General features: G+C 58.3%; 2 protein-coding genes across 19 annotated transcripts in view; one reads left to right on the top strand and one right to left on the bottom strand.

Annotated features, from left to right (window-relative positions):
- Positions 1-6,566, bottom strand: part of LOC126954946 (chloride channel protein ClC-Kb) — a 38,307-nt gene extending 31,741 nt beyond the window's left edge. For 8 of the 13 annotated variants that reach the window (XR_007725786.1, XR_007725788.1, XM_050791047.1 and 5 more), the window contains exons 1-4: positions 3,805-6,566; positions 3,063-3,169; positions 1,989-2,117; positions 1,055-1,183 (exon numbers count right to left, since the gene is read on the bottom strand). Coding sequence is in view for 10 of the 13 variants with exons in the window: in XM_050791047.1 (XP_050647004.1) it covers positions 1,055-1,183; positions 1,989-2,117; positions 3,063-3,162 (358 nt within the window). In the remaining 3 variants the exon portion in view is untranslated. The remainder of the gene's footprint in view (positions 1-1,054; positions 1,184-1,988; positions 2,118-3,062; positions 3,170-3,804) is intronic. The other 5 variants (XM_050791054.1, XM_050791099.1, XM_050791116.1 and 2 more) reach the window with 5 other exon arrangements.
- On the top strand, positions 6,566-11,824 carry HSPB7 (heat shock protein family B (small) member 7). 6 transcript variants are annotated; one of them, XM_050793263.1, is made up of 3 exons: positions 6,566-8,084; positions 8,643-8,761; positions 10,087-11,824. In XM_050793263.1, exons 1-3 carry the CDS (start codon positions 7,886-7,888, stop codon positions 10,264-10,266), a joined length of 498 nt encoding a protein of 165 aa, XP_050649220.1. In that variant the 5' UTR covers positions 6,566-7,885; the 3' UTR covers positions 10,267-11,824. The 6 variants fall into 6 exon arrangements, with proteins under 6 accessions (XP_050649220.1, XP_050649192.1, XP_050649211.1 ...); XM_050793235.1 differs by having other exon boundaries at positions 8,643-8,776; XM_050793254.1 differs by having other exon boundaries at positions 8,631-8,761.
- Positions 11,825-15,599: the final 3,775 nt, after the last annotated feature.

The raw sequence follows: 15,599 nt of genomic DNA, 5'->3' as shown, positions 1-15,599 counted from the left end.
CAAAAAATTAGCCAGGCATGGTGGCAGGTGCCTGTAATCCCAGCTACTCGGGAGGCTGAGGCAGGACAATCACTTGAACTTGGGAGGCGGAGGTTGCAGTGAGTCGAGATCGTGCCATTGCACTCCAGCCTGGGCAACAAGAGCAAAACTCCATCTCAAAAACAAACAAACAAACAAACAAACAAACAAAAAACTCTCAACACTCTACCCGCATGGTGTTTTCACGTTAGGTTTTTTTTTTTTCCTTTGAGACAGGGTATCACTCTGTTGTCCAGGCTGGAATGCAGTGGTTTGACGTTGGCTCATTATAGCCCTGACTTCCTCAGGCTAAAAAGTGATCCTCCCACCTTAGCCTCCCAAGTAGCTGGGACTAGAGGCAGGCACCACCACACCTGGCTAACTTTTTGTTGTGGTGTTTTTTTTTTTTTTCATTTTTTTTAAGAGATGGAGTTTCACCATGTTGTCCAACTTGGTCTTAAACACCTGGGATCAAGTGATCCACCCACCTCCCGAAGTGCTGGGATTATAGACTGTTACTGCACCTGGCCCTATTTTGATCACACAGAACCCTCAGAGGTTAGGATGCATAAACTCATTTTGCAGATTTGGATGCTAAAGTCAGAGAGAGAATGCGAGTTGTCCATGTTCCTCCCACCGGGCCTGGCAGATGGCCGTGTCAGGGTGGGGGAGCCCTGAACAGAACCTCAGGCCACCACTGAGTGAGTCTGGAGTTCCCCTCTGCTGGCCTGGAGCTGGAGGCAGGGCTGAGTGCCTGGGGGAGCTGTGCCTCCTCCACGGGCCCCTTCCTGGCACCAGCACAGGCCCCACAGTGGCATCTCCTTCCAAGAAGCCCTTGGAAAGTCAGTAGGGCCAGCAGTGACCTAAGAGTTAAGATCTGGCCTTCTTGCTGTGTGCCTTCAGGCAAGCCACATAACTCTTCTGGGCTTTCGTCTGTGAAATGAGGCTGCCGCTTCCCGATTCCCCCCATCAGAAGCCCCCTGGGATCTGAGAAGGTTTTGGCCAGTGGGGACTGGTGTGGCGACTGTGGACTCACCTCCAGAGGAGGGCGTGATGCTCTGGGAGAAGCCCGAGGAGAAAGAGACGAGGGCCACAGGGTACACAGTCCAGGAGAGATACCGGAGCAGGTGGCTGTCCCCAATCTCCCGGTACAGCCACTGGTGCGCTGGGGACAGCCAGATATCAGGGAGGCACCCACAGCCTCTGCAGCCCTCGGGGCCAGACACTGTGGTGCCCACTTACTGACCAGTCAATGGAGTCATGAAGAGGGTAGGACTAGGCCACCCGGTGAGGCGAAGAACCCCAAGAAGAGGCAGGAGTATGACCCTGGGTCCATATCCCAGGTTTACCATTGCCTAGCTGAGTGACCTTGGGCAAGTCACTCAGCCTCTCTGAGCCTCAGTTTCCCCATCTGTCAAGTGGGCTAGTGATGGGCTCTCCCTCACAGGCTCATTGAAGACTAAAGAGGGCCACTGAGAACTAAATGACACAGGCGTGAAGCACCAAACACCATAGTAGGTCCTGCTTCTGGCAGCTGAGGGTCTCCAGAGAAAGTGTCTTAGACTGGCCCACACCCCCTCTTCCAGGGAGGCCTCAGGGTGGAGGCAGGCTGCTGAGGGAGCAGGGGAAGACTCCAAGTTTGGTGATCTAGGCACGTGTCCCCATTCCTGCCCCAGGCATGGAGGAGGGAAGGAGAAGGAACGGGGTGGCTGGAAGAGGAGGCAGAGAGGTCAGAGGAAGAAGGGCTCTTGGGAACATTCAAGCCTCTCTCCCTTGTTCAAATGAGATGACTGAGGCCCAGAGAGGGGCAGGAGCCTGCCCAGGATCACAGAGCAAGTCAGGAGTGGAGCCAGAGCCCTCCCCGCACCCAGATCTCTCCCTGCACCACTGCACCTGGCGGCCCATCTGGTATCCCCAGAGCGTGCTTAGAATCCCTTGGCCCAGAGCAGCACCTGCCAGGGAAGAGTTACCTCGGACCACACGCCCGATGGCAAAGTTCATGGCATAGCTGACCAGGGCCATGAGCACCCCGAGGGTCATGAGGAAGTACCAGTCCTCGCCCAGGCGGAACAGCTTCTGCTTCAGCCACTCCAGGCCACCTGGGGCAGGGCATCGGAGTCCCGGCTGATGTTGGGGCAGGGGCACAGACAGTCCCTTTCCTGGAGGTCTGCTTGGCTCCAGGCAAGGAGGACCCTGGTAGTAGAGTCTGGGGTGGTCCTGAAGGACCCTGCCTCACACTGGGGGCTGGGCAGAATTTGTGGTGGGTGACAGTGTCGGCACAGTGGGTGCCAGACCTGCTGCTCCGGCCGGAAGGCCTTTGACCTGTCCACCTCTGCATCCCTGCCTGTACTTGGAGGTTCCTGGGGGACAAGGAGTGTGGAGGAGGCTGGCAGCTACAGCTTTCACCTGTATCCCCGCAGAGTCCGTAGCTGACAGAGCACCAGGGTCTAGCAGACTCCTGCGTGTCCCAGGGCCTGTGGCACAGGTATCCTCTGGGTCCACAGCAATGCCCCTGGCCAGCTGGCTACCACCCCAGCCTGGGAGCTGGCCCTCACTGGCTGTGGGCACCAGCCCCTGGGGCTGCACTTAGCCTCCTTCTGGAGTCCCTACTTGCTCTGCCCTGTAGCTGAGGGGGCAGTCAGGTTTCAAAGTGAACAAGGCACATGGGGTTCCAAGGAAAGGTGCCAAGTGCAGGTTGCCCCAGCCCCTTGCTGTGGCCCCAGCTGTCCCAGCGGCTAACCCCCACGTCCCCTCACTGGCACAGGTAGGTGAGGGAGAGGCCTGGGTGGAGGATGGGCACAGTGACCAGGCCTTGGGCTATATCTCCCGAAAGGCAGAGGGCAGATGCCTGACCCATCTGACCCACAGACAGTGGGACAGACAGACCCCTTCTCTCCCTGCCACCCAGGAGACTTTGGGCAGTGATGTCCTGGACAAATGCCAGGAGGAGGGTGGCTCCTGGGCAGGGAGGTGGGGTGGGAGCTGGGCAGGAGTGATGTCCCGAGTGGTCCTCCAAGGGGAAGGGAAGAGGACCTGGCTCTCACCTCGGACGCCTCGGCGGATGCAGGGACATGGGCCCCACAGCTCCTGCAGAGTCACAGGGTCCCCTGAGGAGCCCTCACGCAGCCCCACCAACTCCTGCATCAGGCCCCTGGGGAAGCAGATAGAGGGAGGGACCCGGGTGAGCTGCTGCACGTCCTCGCGCTGCCTCTAGGCCCTTCCAGTGCTCTCCCCACCAAATCAAGAGGAAGGATTGTGCTTTCGTGTGTGTGTGTGTGTGTGTGTGTGTGTGTGTGTGTGTGTGTGAAGTTACCACACTAGGTCTGTGTGTGCCCTCATCCCTGAGGTTCCGTCACTGAGGGTGTGTACCTGTGTGTGTCATTTTGTGGGATGGGGGTGGGATTCCTAGGTATCCCCCCGTGTCTAGCTGCAGACTGGGCACAGGCTGGAGCCTAAGCCCTGCTCAGAGCCCCTTCCCCTTCTGTGGCCACTGCTCCCACCCTTCTGGGTCGCTTGGCACTTCCGCTGCTGGAATCAGTCTCTGCCCAGGGCTGTGACTCTCTCACTGCAGAGTCCCATGGATGGCTCTGACTCTCCCTCCCCATCTCGGAGCACCCTCCTCTCTCCCCAACCGCTCAGGCCACAGAGGCAGGAAAATCCCAGGACCAGAAGGAGGCGTCTGCAAAGCCAAAGTGAGGTGCTGGCTCCTGCCCCTACCATCCCCTCTGCCCTGCCTGCCTGGCCCTGCCAGGTTCATACCCCAGTCCATGCCCAGAGACCCCTCACCTGTCAGTCCTCCTGCTGTGGCTGAACAGGCCCTCCTCTCAGAGCCTCCTTTGCTCCCAGCTCCAGTGCACCTGGACAGGTATGTGCTCTACCAAGCATCATTCTCCCCCCGCCACCCCACCCACCTCGGCCCGGGGTTTACAGTGGAGATTAAAAATGTCCTTGACAAATCAACCAGAACTGTGGAGGCCAGAGCCATGCAGGGCAGAGCTGCCAAGAGGGAGGGAAGCAGGAGCCTCTCCACCCACCACAGTGGCACAGAGGGTGGTGCCCAGCTGTCCTCAGGCTCCTGGGTGCTGCTGGACAGGGGCTGGGGAGGGGAGCGCACACACACAGCAGGACAGCGAGGGGTCATCTGCCAGGGCTGAGGCTCAGGGCCCAGGAGTCTCAGAACTGGACATGGAAGGTTTGGAAAAGCACAGAGGGAGAGGGGAGGAGGCTGGGCAGGGAAGGAGAAGGCAGGCCGGCAAAGGTGAGTGGGGTCAGCATGACCACAGCCTCCCTGTGTGCCAGGTAGAGAGTCAGCCTTCCCCAGATTAATTACCCTGAGTGCCCACGGAAATCCCACGAGGCAGGCAGTGTGATCCCGTTGGAGAGAAATGGCGTCTCAGGGAGGCGAGGCTGCCTGTCCAAGATCACAGAGGCCGAGGCAGAACCGGGATTCCCAGCCCAGGTTTGCCTGGCTCCAAAGCCTGCAGGCTGTGCCGCACAGTCCCATCCTGATGAGCCATCTTGTCCAGGGCTGGCGAGGAGGCCAACACCTGGGGCAAGGCAGTGAATTGGGGTCAGGAACTTGGACTTGATCCTTGTGTCCAGACCCTCCAGGCTCAGGAAATGCCTCTCAAAGCACACGTCCAAGAGCCAGCGGCTCTGTCTGGGGACTTCTGGGTAATTCCACAGACTTTGTCCCACTCCAACAGAGAATGGGAGCACAGGTGTGAGGGGACATGACGAGGAACAAGCACATGCTATGTGTCAGGAGCTTCCGATCTGCAACTCAAATCTTTCTCCCCGCACCCTGTGAATGGGGAGAGCATCGCCATTTTGTAGATGATCAGAGTTGAGTCACTCATCCAAGGTCACACAGCAGAGGCTGAACCCAGCCCTCCACTGTGCAACTCTTTCCCTGCCCAAAGCTCCTCCAGCTCCTGAGGCTGAACCAGGGCAATGGTTTGGGCACAGAACAGAAGAGTTGAGTCTGATGCCACTTTGGGCAAGAGGTTGGGGACAATTGCCTCCACTCCCACCAAAGAAAGCCACTCTCTGAAGCTTATGATGGCCTTTGAATGATTGTTAAAATCTGGGACCATGGGCTACCTACCCTCTGCCCCTAGATGCCAGGCAAGTCAAATCAAAATCGAAGATGTGTGTTGTGGGAGGTGGGATGGGGGTTGCTGCTCTGTATGGACTCGAGCCCGCCTTCACCTTGGCCACCCCGACCTGTTGACTCTGCACAGCACCAGAACTGGCTGCCCTGTCGACATCCCGATCCCCAGTGTCTGGTGTGGGGCAGCTGCTGGCCACGGTCCCACAGCCGGCACTGCATATCCACATCCGACCTCACCCCCAGCCCTGTGAGCACCAGGAGGCTGAGAAGAGGGCAGCCAGGGGGCACAGCAGGATGACGAGTTTGAAGCCAGCACAGCTCTGCTGACCCTAACTCCTTCATCAATTAGAGCCTCGGTTTCCTCTTCTGTCCGATGAGGTGAGCCTGGAAGCAGGGGCCTGTCTCTGCCTTATTCATCTCTGAGTCCTTCAAAGCCTAGAACCGTGCCCAGCACCTATTTATAGCACGGTTTCAATGAATACCTGCCGAGTGATGACGGCTTCATCACTGGCCTATGAGCTGGCTGTGCGGGGAGCTGATGGAAGAGATGCAAGGTCCCTTCTCCAGATCCCAAATCACAATCCTGAGGTCCAAGGAAAGGGTCCATGTTTGTGAAAAGCTCCCCTGGGTGACTGGGATTCAAAGGACTACATCATCTTTGTCGCTCCTTCTGTCCCTGTGATCTGAAGGTAGAGGCAGGGGAATGGCTTTGATGACCTTTTGAGGTCCCTCTGGGCCAGTGAAGCCAGAGGACCAAGTATTTGTGTGGGTGATGCCTCGGGAAGTGGGGAAAAGGGGAGGAGGGATGGTGGGCGGGGTGGGTAACGGGATCTGACATCCAGGGGCAGTGACTCAGGCCCTCAGCACCATGACAGCGTGTCTGCATTTAGCCACCGGCTCCTGTTTCCCTGGCGAGCAGCAGGCTCTGGGCCCCCCACCCCGCCCCACCCTCTCTCCATCTCACCTCAGTGCTGGTGGCTTCCCAGTGGCCCTAGAATCCCCTCAGCCAGGCTGGGTGTCACAGGCCCTGACACGGGCAGGAAACTCTGCCAGGGGTGACAGGCCCTGTTGCTCCAGGCACCAGCCTGGCCCACCACTGTGCCCTGTGCCCTGCTCTGCTTCCACTCCACATACCACTAGCACCGCTAAAACCCCTGTAGAAGGAGCCCTCCAGGATGAAGCTCCAGACTGGGTTGTAGGGGGCTCTGATAAAACAGAAACTGCCCATCTTCAGGAACCTTCAATCTAATGGGGAGACAGGTGAACCCTTGCCCCCATGGGAACTGCCAGTTGGATAGGGAAGAAGGGACACAGCAGAGAGTCACAGCACACAGGAAGACCATGTCACACTGCCAGGTGCTGTGGGAGGACTAAGACAGTCAGTGCTGGGGGCATCTGGACCGGGTGTGGGCCCATGTGAGCAGGAGCAGTCAGAGAGGCCTCCCTGTGGGAGGAGGCATTGGAGCTGATCTGGGACGGTAGGGCCGGACGGGAGAGGACAGCAGAGGCCCTGAACTGCAACCTGGGCAGAGCAGAGGGCCTGGCTGCCTCTCAGAATGGCCTCCACCCTGGCCCAGCGCAAGGTCAGTCCTGGCTTTGCTGAGCAAGCAGGTGGGTAGGGAGGGGCTTCTCTGGCTCTTCCGGGCCAGCCTGTCTCCATAGGCGTATGTTCAAACCACCTCAGCCTCTGAAGGGCTTTGGGTCCAACACACCTGGGTTAGAATCCCAGCCCTGCCACTTATGCAAGTGAGAGCTCCGCCCTTTCCAAGAGGCTTCACTTCCCCCTCCATAACATGGGAAGAGCGCCTCCACCCTCCCAGCTGTGCGGGGATCAAACGGGGCCCCACTTAGACAGCTTGCAGCCAGGAGCCTGTGCCCAGAAGGCACTCCAGAAGTCAGGGCTAGAATAATTGTCTTCCGGAATTCTCTTTTACCTCTGACTGAAATCCCACCTAAGGCAGTCGCAGGCATCACCTCTGACACAGGGTGGAGCAGACAGCTGTCAGGAACATGACCTTCTGGACCTTTAAGGAGAAAGCTGCCGGCTTTGTCCTCTTGGGGCCTCTACATGTTCTGAGAGTCAGAGGGAGTGCAGGTATAGAATCCAGGTCCCCGTAGGGGCTGGCAGGGGACAGCTGCACATTCTACACCCCCTGGCAGGGCTCGACCTTTCCTTAGAGATGGGCTGTGAAGCTTGTCTGCCTTGAGGGAAGGAACTCCTGACGTCACACAGCAGTGGTGCTTCCACCTACCCCGTCCCCAAGGAGCCTGCAGGCTGATGGGGGAGGCACAGCCATGGAGGAGAACCAGAGTCTCGTGGGGAGGCACAGTCCTCAGGAGCCCCCAGGCCGATGGGGGAAACAAAACACACAAGAAACCCCAAACTTGCAAGGTTCTGGGGCAGGCACCGAGGTCCAAGTGGCAAGGAGACAGGATCCAGCCCTGTGCAGTGGTGGGGAGGTCCCTGGGGCTGCTGTGGCCGGCCTGGAATGTCAGGCTGTGAGCTCAGCCCTCTCGGCCTGCGTGTGTCGGGCTGTCAGCAGGGCCGGCGCACGGGAGAAGATTTCCAGCCCCCTCTGGGCCATGGAGAGGCCTAAATTTAGCTAGTAGACAAGGGGCTGGCCCCAAGCCCAGGGACAGTCGGCCTTATAAAGCGGCCGCAGTCGGGGCCCGGCACGCTCTCCCGAGGCCTGTGCCCACACCCTCTCTTGTCCAGCCCTTGCCCGCCTGGGCAGGGCCCGGCGCCGCCCGTGGATGAGCCACAGGACCTCTTCCACCTTCCGAGCGGAGAGAAGTTTCCATTCCTCCTCCTCTTCCTCCTCCTCTTCCACCTCTTCCTCGGCCTCCCGTGCCCTCCCGGCCCAGGACCCACCCATGGAGAAGGCCCTGAGCATGTTTTCCGATGACTTTGGCAGCTTCATGCGGCCACACTCGGAGCCCCTGGCCTTCCCAGGCAAGTGATCCGGGCCCTGAGGGGAGGGGAGGCGCACAGGGAGGGGACATCTGCTCCAGGGCGCCACGGAACAGGCTGTGGCTGCCGGTCCGCCTGGAACAGGTGCTGCACAGCCTGCAGCCATGTGTGGCCACCAAGACAGATGTGGCCACAGGGACAGATGTGGCCATGAAAACAGGTGGGCCTCTAAGGAACAGTCGTGGCCCCGGGGGTTGGACATGGTTCCATGGCCACCCATGCTCTGGAACCGCAGCCAGTCCCAGCTGGAGCCCTGGAGGGCCGGACGGGGTGAGGGGTGGGAGGCAGTCCCCACGCTCCAGGCCTGGGGTGGGGTTGTTACAGATCTAGCCTCATATACACACACACTGTGTCGGGTGAGGTCCCACCCCCACCCCAGAAAAGGTGGGCTGTAGGAATGAGGAGGAGCTTAGGGAGAAACAGCTCAGGGGGAGGTAGAGCCTGGGGGAGCCGCCCCTTGCCCCAAGAGAAGGAGCCGGAACCCCCGGATCTGCACACAAGGCCTGCTCCATGCCTCACTCACAGCAGCCCACCCCACAGCCCGCCCCGGGGCGCCAGGCAACATCAAGACCCTTGGAGACGCCTATGAGTTTGCAGTGGATGTGAGGGACTTCTCGCCTGAAGACATCATTGTCACCACCTCCAACAACCACATCGAGGTGCGGGCTGAGAAGGTGAGCCCCCCCCCCCCACACCCACCGCAGCCCAAATTCGCTCCCAGCTCCAATGCCTCCTACTCCCCCTTCCCATCCTGGGACTCCAGACCCTGGCCAGTGTCCCTTCCCCACCCAAACACCCCCAGGGCTAATGAAGGCCTTGTGCCTGTAGCCCACGGCCATGGGGCCCCTCACTGCCTCTCTTTGCACCAGGGTTCCCAGATCCTTTCTTCCAGGGCCCTGGGCAGCTGAGGGAGCCTCTGGGGAATGGGAGAGGGATGGAGAGATGTGGGCAGAGGGAGCCTGAGGTGGGGGGGCTTGAAGGTGGGAGATGACGGGTGTGAGATGGTGATGGCAGAGTGAGGACAGCTCCTCTGGTAGCTGTAGAGGGTGGATGCGGGTAGCTGGGGAACTCACCTGGTCTGTGGGGGAGGGGTTTCTCCATGTGACACACCTCAAGCCCTCTTCCCTCCCATAGCCAGAGCTCCATCCCCCATCTTGGGACTCCTAAATTAGGCCCAAGGCTGGGCAGGGACCCTGCAGTTTAGGGTCACACACACTCCAAACCACACACACCGTCTGCCCACAGGTCTCAGGGTCACTGGGTCTCTAGGGTGTCTGAATCCGAACTTGGAAGAGGCACTGGGGCCTCCACCCTGGGGAGGGCATGGCCAGGCCTGAAGAGGGGCGTTGCCCAGGAACAGCCACGGCTGCCAGGAGAGAGGAGAGGACCTGCCCCAGGCCTCCTCCTAAGCCCCCAGGGGCTGGCTTCCTCCCTTCCACATTCAAGGGTGGACTCCTGGGCATCCCTGCCAGGGATGCCATGGACTGGGGGCACCAGGACCCGCGGGCAGCACGTGCCAGCCCTGCCACCCCCAACAGTGACTCAGCCGCCCCTAACTCCCCTGGACACTATGTGCTGGCTGAGTTGCGGGGGAGGGGCCACGCTCAGCTCCGGCGGGCAGATGCCCAATGTGTCTGGGGATCCAGGAAGGCACGGCTCTCCTCTGTCATCTCTGCGTTCCCCACGAGCCCCAGATGCTGAGCCGCTGCCATGGAGCCGCCTCTCTCTCTAAGCCCCACCTCTTCCCCATGCCCCTTGCCTGTCCCTTAGAGCTACTGGAGCTCCGTGGAGCACCCCTGTGCTGTCCCTGCAGAGCCCTCGGCCTGTGGCCATCACCACCCTGGGCAGCCCCTCCACACCTGAGGGCAGAGCCCCTCAGCATGTGGGGCCTGGCTGCGGTTAGAATAGGGAGAAGAGGGCTGTAGCTTGTCACAAGCAGGACAGGGATCGGGGCAGCCTGCCTGATGGGTCACCCCTTCCCCAGCTGGCGGCTGATGGCACCGTCATGAACACCTTCGCTCACAAGTGCCAGCTGCCGGAAGACGTGGACCCGACGTCGGTGACCTCAGCTCTGCGGGAGGACGGCAGCCTCACCATCCGGGCACGGCGTCACCCGCATACAGAACACGTCCAGCAGACCTTCCGGACGGAGATCAAAATCTGAGGGCCTCTCCCTTCCCTTTCCCTGTCCCCCTGCCCCACGCCTGCCAGCAAAGCCTTCCTAACCCCATTACAACAGCCCCAGGACATCTCAGCCCAGGTTCCAGCCCCAACGCTCCCCAGACCCCAGGTGGACCATCCTCCCAAACTAGGGCCCTCCACTCTATCCAGAGCAGGCCAGGGACTCCCTGTCCTGCCCAGATTTCAGATATGGCCTCCCCCACTTAATCCAGAGTACAGGGGCTGGGGTCGGGGAAGGAAGATCTAAAGAACCCGTGGTGGGTAAGGGGAATGGGACCAGCAGGACACCTGGGCAAGCTCTGCAGGACAGACAGACAGAAAAACCCTCTGATCTATGAAGTCTCTGCAGGGCAAGGGGACCAGGGACCTGGAACCCCCTTGGCCAAGGGAAGTGGGAGAGACAGAGGGAAGGTCACAGGCAGGGGTGCCTATCTAAGTGGAACTAATGCCCGAGAGCTTAGCAAGGCCAAGAGGAGACAGTGGTGCTGGTAAACTTCCCCTCTGCCGGCCTCCAAGCCCCACGCCAGCGAGCAGGCTGCCTGCCCACCCTGTGCCCCCAGCCAGCTGGCTGTGCCAGGGCAGAGCCACGCCACATCTGTATATAGATGGGGTTTTTCCAATACAGCTGGTTCGTGATAAACTGCATGAAACTCCTGCCGTCCCATGCCTGCTGGGGCCTCCAGGCAAGGCCACGTGGGATTGGGGGCGGGGCTGGTCCTTCTCCCTCCCACAGGCCTGTGTTCCTGTGGCTGCTCCCATGCAGACAGGGTCACCTAACAGAGATGGAAGCCAGGGTGTGGATGGAGTTTTGGGTCCTCACGGTTGGACCCCAGCTTCTTGCCACCTTCCCCTCTGGGTAGTCGCCTCCCCATCCATCCCCCTCTTTAATCTATGACTCTATAGGCTCGTTGTGTGTAACACACACACACACACACACACCCCTATTGTTGTCCTTCGAATACGCAGCATTACCATTGGTTGAGGCCAAATTCAGAGCTTTCTCAAATCAGATTTACAATCTCCATTTTCATCAATGGGGATACAGCTCCGAGCCACTGACTGCCCGGCTTCGTCGCTGAAAGATAGATCTGAACCCAGGGTGTCAACAGCTGCTCTCAATTCCCCATCTCTGGGCACTGAGGAGTATTTCCCCTCATTCTACCTCTCTAGGGCTATGCACCCCTCCCCACGTCTTCCAGCTGGAGGATGGGGGGAGTCATAGGAAAAGCCCCCATCTCCCATCTGGTATAGGGATATTCCATCAGCCTTAACCCTGGGGAATGCCTGCTGCCCCCAGTGACTCTTGGCTTCATCTCCCACATACAGAAGCAGGATGGAGGGGAGGTGTGGATCTCAGTTAGCAGCGGTCCCCAGGGCAAGTGGCAAGCCAGCCTCCTCCCTCCGTGACTCTCTGGTCAGTGTGCCTTAGGGTGGCCTCTCACTCCCACCATTCTGGGCCCCTTGGGGGAGGACTGGGGAGGGGTCTGTGGGAGAGCCCTGACGCTGGAACCTGTATACACAATAAAGGACAGTCTCACAGACTTCTGGAGGCCACCTGCCTGGAGTTCTCTAACTTAGGACAGGGCTAGAAACCTCGAGAGAGAAACAGACACACCTTCTTTGAGATTTGGGGGTGGGGGTTGTAGCTCAAGTTAAAGCTGAAGACCTCACAAAATATGGGCGTTCCTCGGCCTCTTCCGTGAACTCCCCAGATACCCCTAGGCAGGAGCCCCAGGATTGTTTCTGGAAAACCCTTGCAACAGCCTCTCTTCCAACTGCCTGCCCTTCCCTTTTCATTATTTCTTTCCTTCCAGAGATATTTACTGTCCTGCTATGTGGCGGGCACTGTGCTGAGCACTGTCTCAGTCCTAGGTGCAGGGACGCAAAGGTGGGCAGACGAATCTTGAAGCCCTTCCAGTACCTAATGGGGATTCTGCGGCCCAGAGAGGCTGAGTGACTGGCGCAGGATCACACAGCCCCAGAGGCAAAGCCAGCTGGAACTTGGGGGGTGGTGTTCTGGCTGGTTCAGGGAGCCTGGGGAGGGGAGCACTCCGGAGGGGTCCCCCACCCCTCACATACCCAGGCGTGCTCCCCAGCGCAGCTCCACCGGCTGCGGTCAGGAGGAGGGAGGGGATCAGAGGGGGCGCGGTATTTCCAGCGTCCATGACTCACTGATTCCACTGGGCTATTTGCAGCCCCGACACTCATTGGCGCGATGTTGGGGGAGGAGCCAGCCTGGTTCCCCCTCCCGCGCCCCCCACCCGGGGTCAGGCTCACCTTGGCGTATCGATCCCAGTGAGCCCTCCCTTGGCCGGCCCGTGCTGGGAAAGGAGGCAGCTTCCCAAGTGGTCAATGGGGCCGAAACCCCCCGCCAGCCCCCAGCAGCCCCCTCCACGAGACAGCAGTTTGCGAGGATGAGGACAGCTCAGGGGACCAAGCGGCCGCTGGGCCGCTGGGGCACGTCGGGTCTGAAAGAGCTCTTGGCCGCCAGCCCGGCCAAGGTGACCCCGCGGCAGGGGAGGGCGGGTCGGCCGCGGGACTTTCGCCCGCCCCGCCCCCTGGGCGCCCAGACTGGCAGCCGCGCTTTGTCTCCCAACGCCCCCAACCTCTTTCCAGGCTAAATATAGGCCTGGCTGCAGGCGCTGCGCCCCGCCCCCACCCGGAAGAGTAATTATAGCCGTCCCATTCATTGAGCAACTAGTGTGTGCCAGGCGCGCTGCTGATTCCCACAAGAGTCCTGCAAAGCAGGTTACTATGATTAATGGTGTGCCGAGGATGCGGAGGATCAGCGAGGTCAGGCAACTGGCCCAAGGTCACCCAGCCTGGAGGTGGCACTGTTGGGATGTGAATCCTTGCTATGGCTCTGGAAAGCCCTCTGCTGGGTCAACCTGGATCAGTCGCCACCACCAATAGGCTGAGGCAGCTCCCCTCCTCCCACCCTGGCAGCCCCCACATGGAAAGGTGATTCTTGCATCTTGTAGCTTTGGGGGTGGGCCTGGGCAGGGGGCAGGGGAAATTGAAAAGACGCAGCTCTCTGGGGCTGGAGACCTGTGAGAAAGTCCAGGTCAGGTAATACCAGAGACTGGGACTGGCAGAGAGGACCTAGAAGGTTTCCTCACTCTGAAGGCCTAGCCCAGGCCAAAGGCCTCCTCCTCCAGGAAGCCCTCGAAAGCCATAGCACAAAGAGCCCAGGCAGATGTTCAAAGCCCCTTCCTAAACCCTGTCTTCAAACTCAGATGGAAGTAGCACATGCTCAGGAGGCTGAGGTGAGAGGATTGCTTGAGCCCAAGGTTTAGAGACCAGCCTGGGCAACATGACAAGAACCCGTCTCTACACAAAATACGAAAATTAGCTGGTATGGTGACATGCACCTGTGGCCCCAGCTACTTGGGAGGCTGAAGTGGGAGGATCGCTGGAGCCCAGGAGATGGAGGCTTCAGCAAGCCTTGATCACACCACTGCACTCCATCTTGGGTGACACAGTGAGACCCCAACTCAAATAAAATAAAATAATAAATGGCCGGGTGCAGTGGCTCACTCCTGCATTCCCAGCACTTTGGGAGGAGGGTGCTGAGGAGGGTGGATTGCCTGAGCTCGTACTCGATAAATACAAAGCCTCCCGCTACCCGCGCCTGTGCGGCCCAAGCCTCCCGGACGAGCGCCGCCCCCTGTGTTGCGGCACCTGGTCCCATCGACCGCCCAAGGGCTGAGGAGTGCGGACCCACGGCGCGCGCCTGGCAGGCAACTGCCCCTTCAGCCCCAGTGCGGGATCCACCGGGTGATGCCAGCTGGGCTCCTGAGTCTAGTGGGGACTGGGAGAACCTTTATGTCTAGCTAAGGGATTGTAAATACACCAATCAGTACTCTGTATTTAGCTCAAGGTTTGTAAATACACCAATCAGTACTCTGTGTGTAGCTCAAGGTTTGTAAATGCACCAATCAGTGCTCTGTATCTAACTAATCTAGTGGGGACTTGGAGAACTCTTCTGCCTAGCACTCTCTGTCTAGCTACAGGATTGTAAACACACCAATCAGCACTCTGTGTCTAGTTACAGGATTGTAAACGCACCAATCAGCACTCTGTGTCTAGCTCGGGGATTGTAAATGCACCAATCAGCACTCTATCAAAACGGACCAATCAGCTCTCTGTAGAATGGACCAATCAGCAGGATGTGGGTGGGGTCAGATAAGGGAATAAATGCAGGCTGCGGGAGCCAGCAGTGGCAATCAGATTAGGTCCCTTTGCACACTGTGGCAGCTTTGTTCTTTCACTCTTTATAGTAAGTCTTGTTGTTGCTCATTGTATGGGTCCACGCTGCTTTTAAGAGCTGTAACACTCACTGCGAAGGTCTGCAGCTTCACTCCTGAAATCAGCGAGACCCCTTGAACCCACCAGAAGGAAGAAACTGCGGACACATGTGAACATCTGAACGAACAAACTCTGGACACACCATCTTTAAGAACTGTAATACTCACCACGAGGGTCTGCAGCTTCATTCCTGAAGTCAGCAAGACCAAGAACCCACGAATTCCGGACACACCACTATACTCCAGCCTGGGCGGTAAGAGTGAGAACCTGTCTCAAAAAAAAAAAAAAAAAAAAAAAAAAAAAAAAAATTTGTATTTGACATCTTTCACCTGGCATAATGTTTTCGAGATTCACCTATATTGTAGCATGGTCCAATAATCTGTCTCTCTTTAAGGCTGAAACATACTCTGCTGTATGGCTAGGCCACAATTTGCTTACCTTTTCATCAGCTGATGGATGCTTGGGTGGAACACCCTTTGGTTTTGGTGATTAATGTTGCTCTGTGCACTCGTGCAGATTTTGTTTTTTTTCTTTTTGAGATGGAGTTTCGCTCTTGTCACCCAAACTGGAGTGCAGTAGTGCAATCTCAGCTTTCTACAACCTCTGCCTCCCAGGTTCGAACGATTCTCCTGCCTCAGCCTCCTGAGTAGCTGGGATTACAGGCATGCACCACCACGGTTGGCTAATTTTATATTTTTAGTAGAAATGGCATTTCACCATGTTGACAAGGCTGGTCTCGAACTCCTGACCTCAGGTGATTGACCCACCTTGGCGTCCCAAAGTTCTGGGATTACACCGGCCACCACGCCTGGCCATTTGTGCAGATTTTCACATGGACGAATGTTTTCACTTCTCTTGAGTATATATCCAGGAGCGGAATTGCTGGGTCCTCTGAAAGCTCCATGTTTGTTTGAGGAACTGCCAGACTGTTTCCCAAAGTGGTTGTACCATTTTACATTCTCACTGATGATTTTACTTAATTCATGGTTAATGAAGGAACCAGTAAGA

Source organism: Macaca thibetana, chromosome 1 (assembly GCF_024542745.1).
Source record: "Macaca thibetana thibetana isolate TM-01 chromosome 1, ASM2454274v1, whole genome shotgun sequence".
NCBI classification, from domain to species: domain Eukaryota; kingdom Metazoa; phylum Chordata; class Mammalia; order Primates; family Cercopithecidae; genus Macaca; species Macaca thibetana.
The sequence above is the reverse complement of the archived record's forward strand: the minus strand, read 5'-3'. Positions and strand labels throughout refer to the sequence as shown.

Coding starts and splice junctions, on each gene's coding strand:
- HSPB7 (XM_050793216.1), top strand. CDS start 7,886: ATGAGCCACAGGACCTCTTCCACCTTCCGAGCGGAGAGAAGTTTCCAT. Junction 8,085..8,627: donor GGAGCCCCTGGCCTTCCCAG/GCAAGTGATCCG, acceptor CCTCACTCACAG/CAGCCCACCCCACAGCCCGC. Junction 8,777..10,086: donor TCGAGGTGCGGGCTGAGAAG/GTGAGCCCCCCC, acceptor CCCCTTCCCCAG/CTGGCGGCTGATGGCACCGT.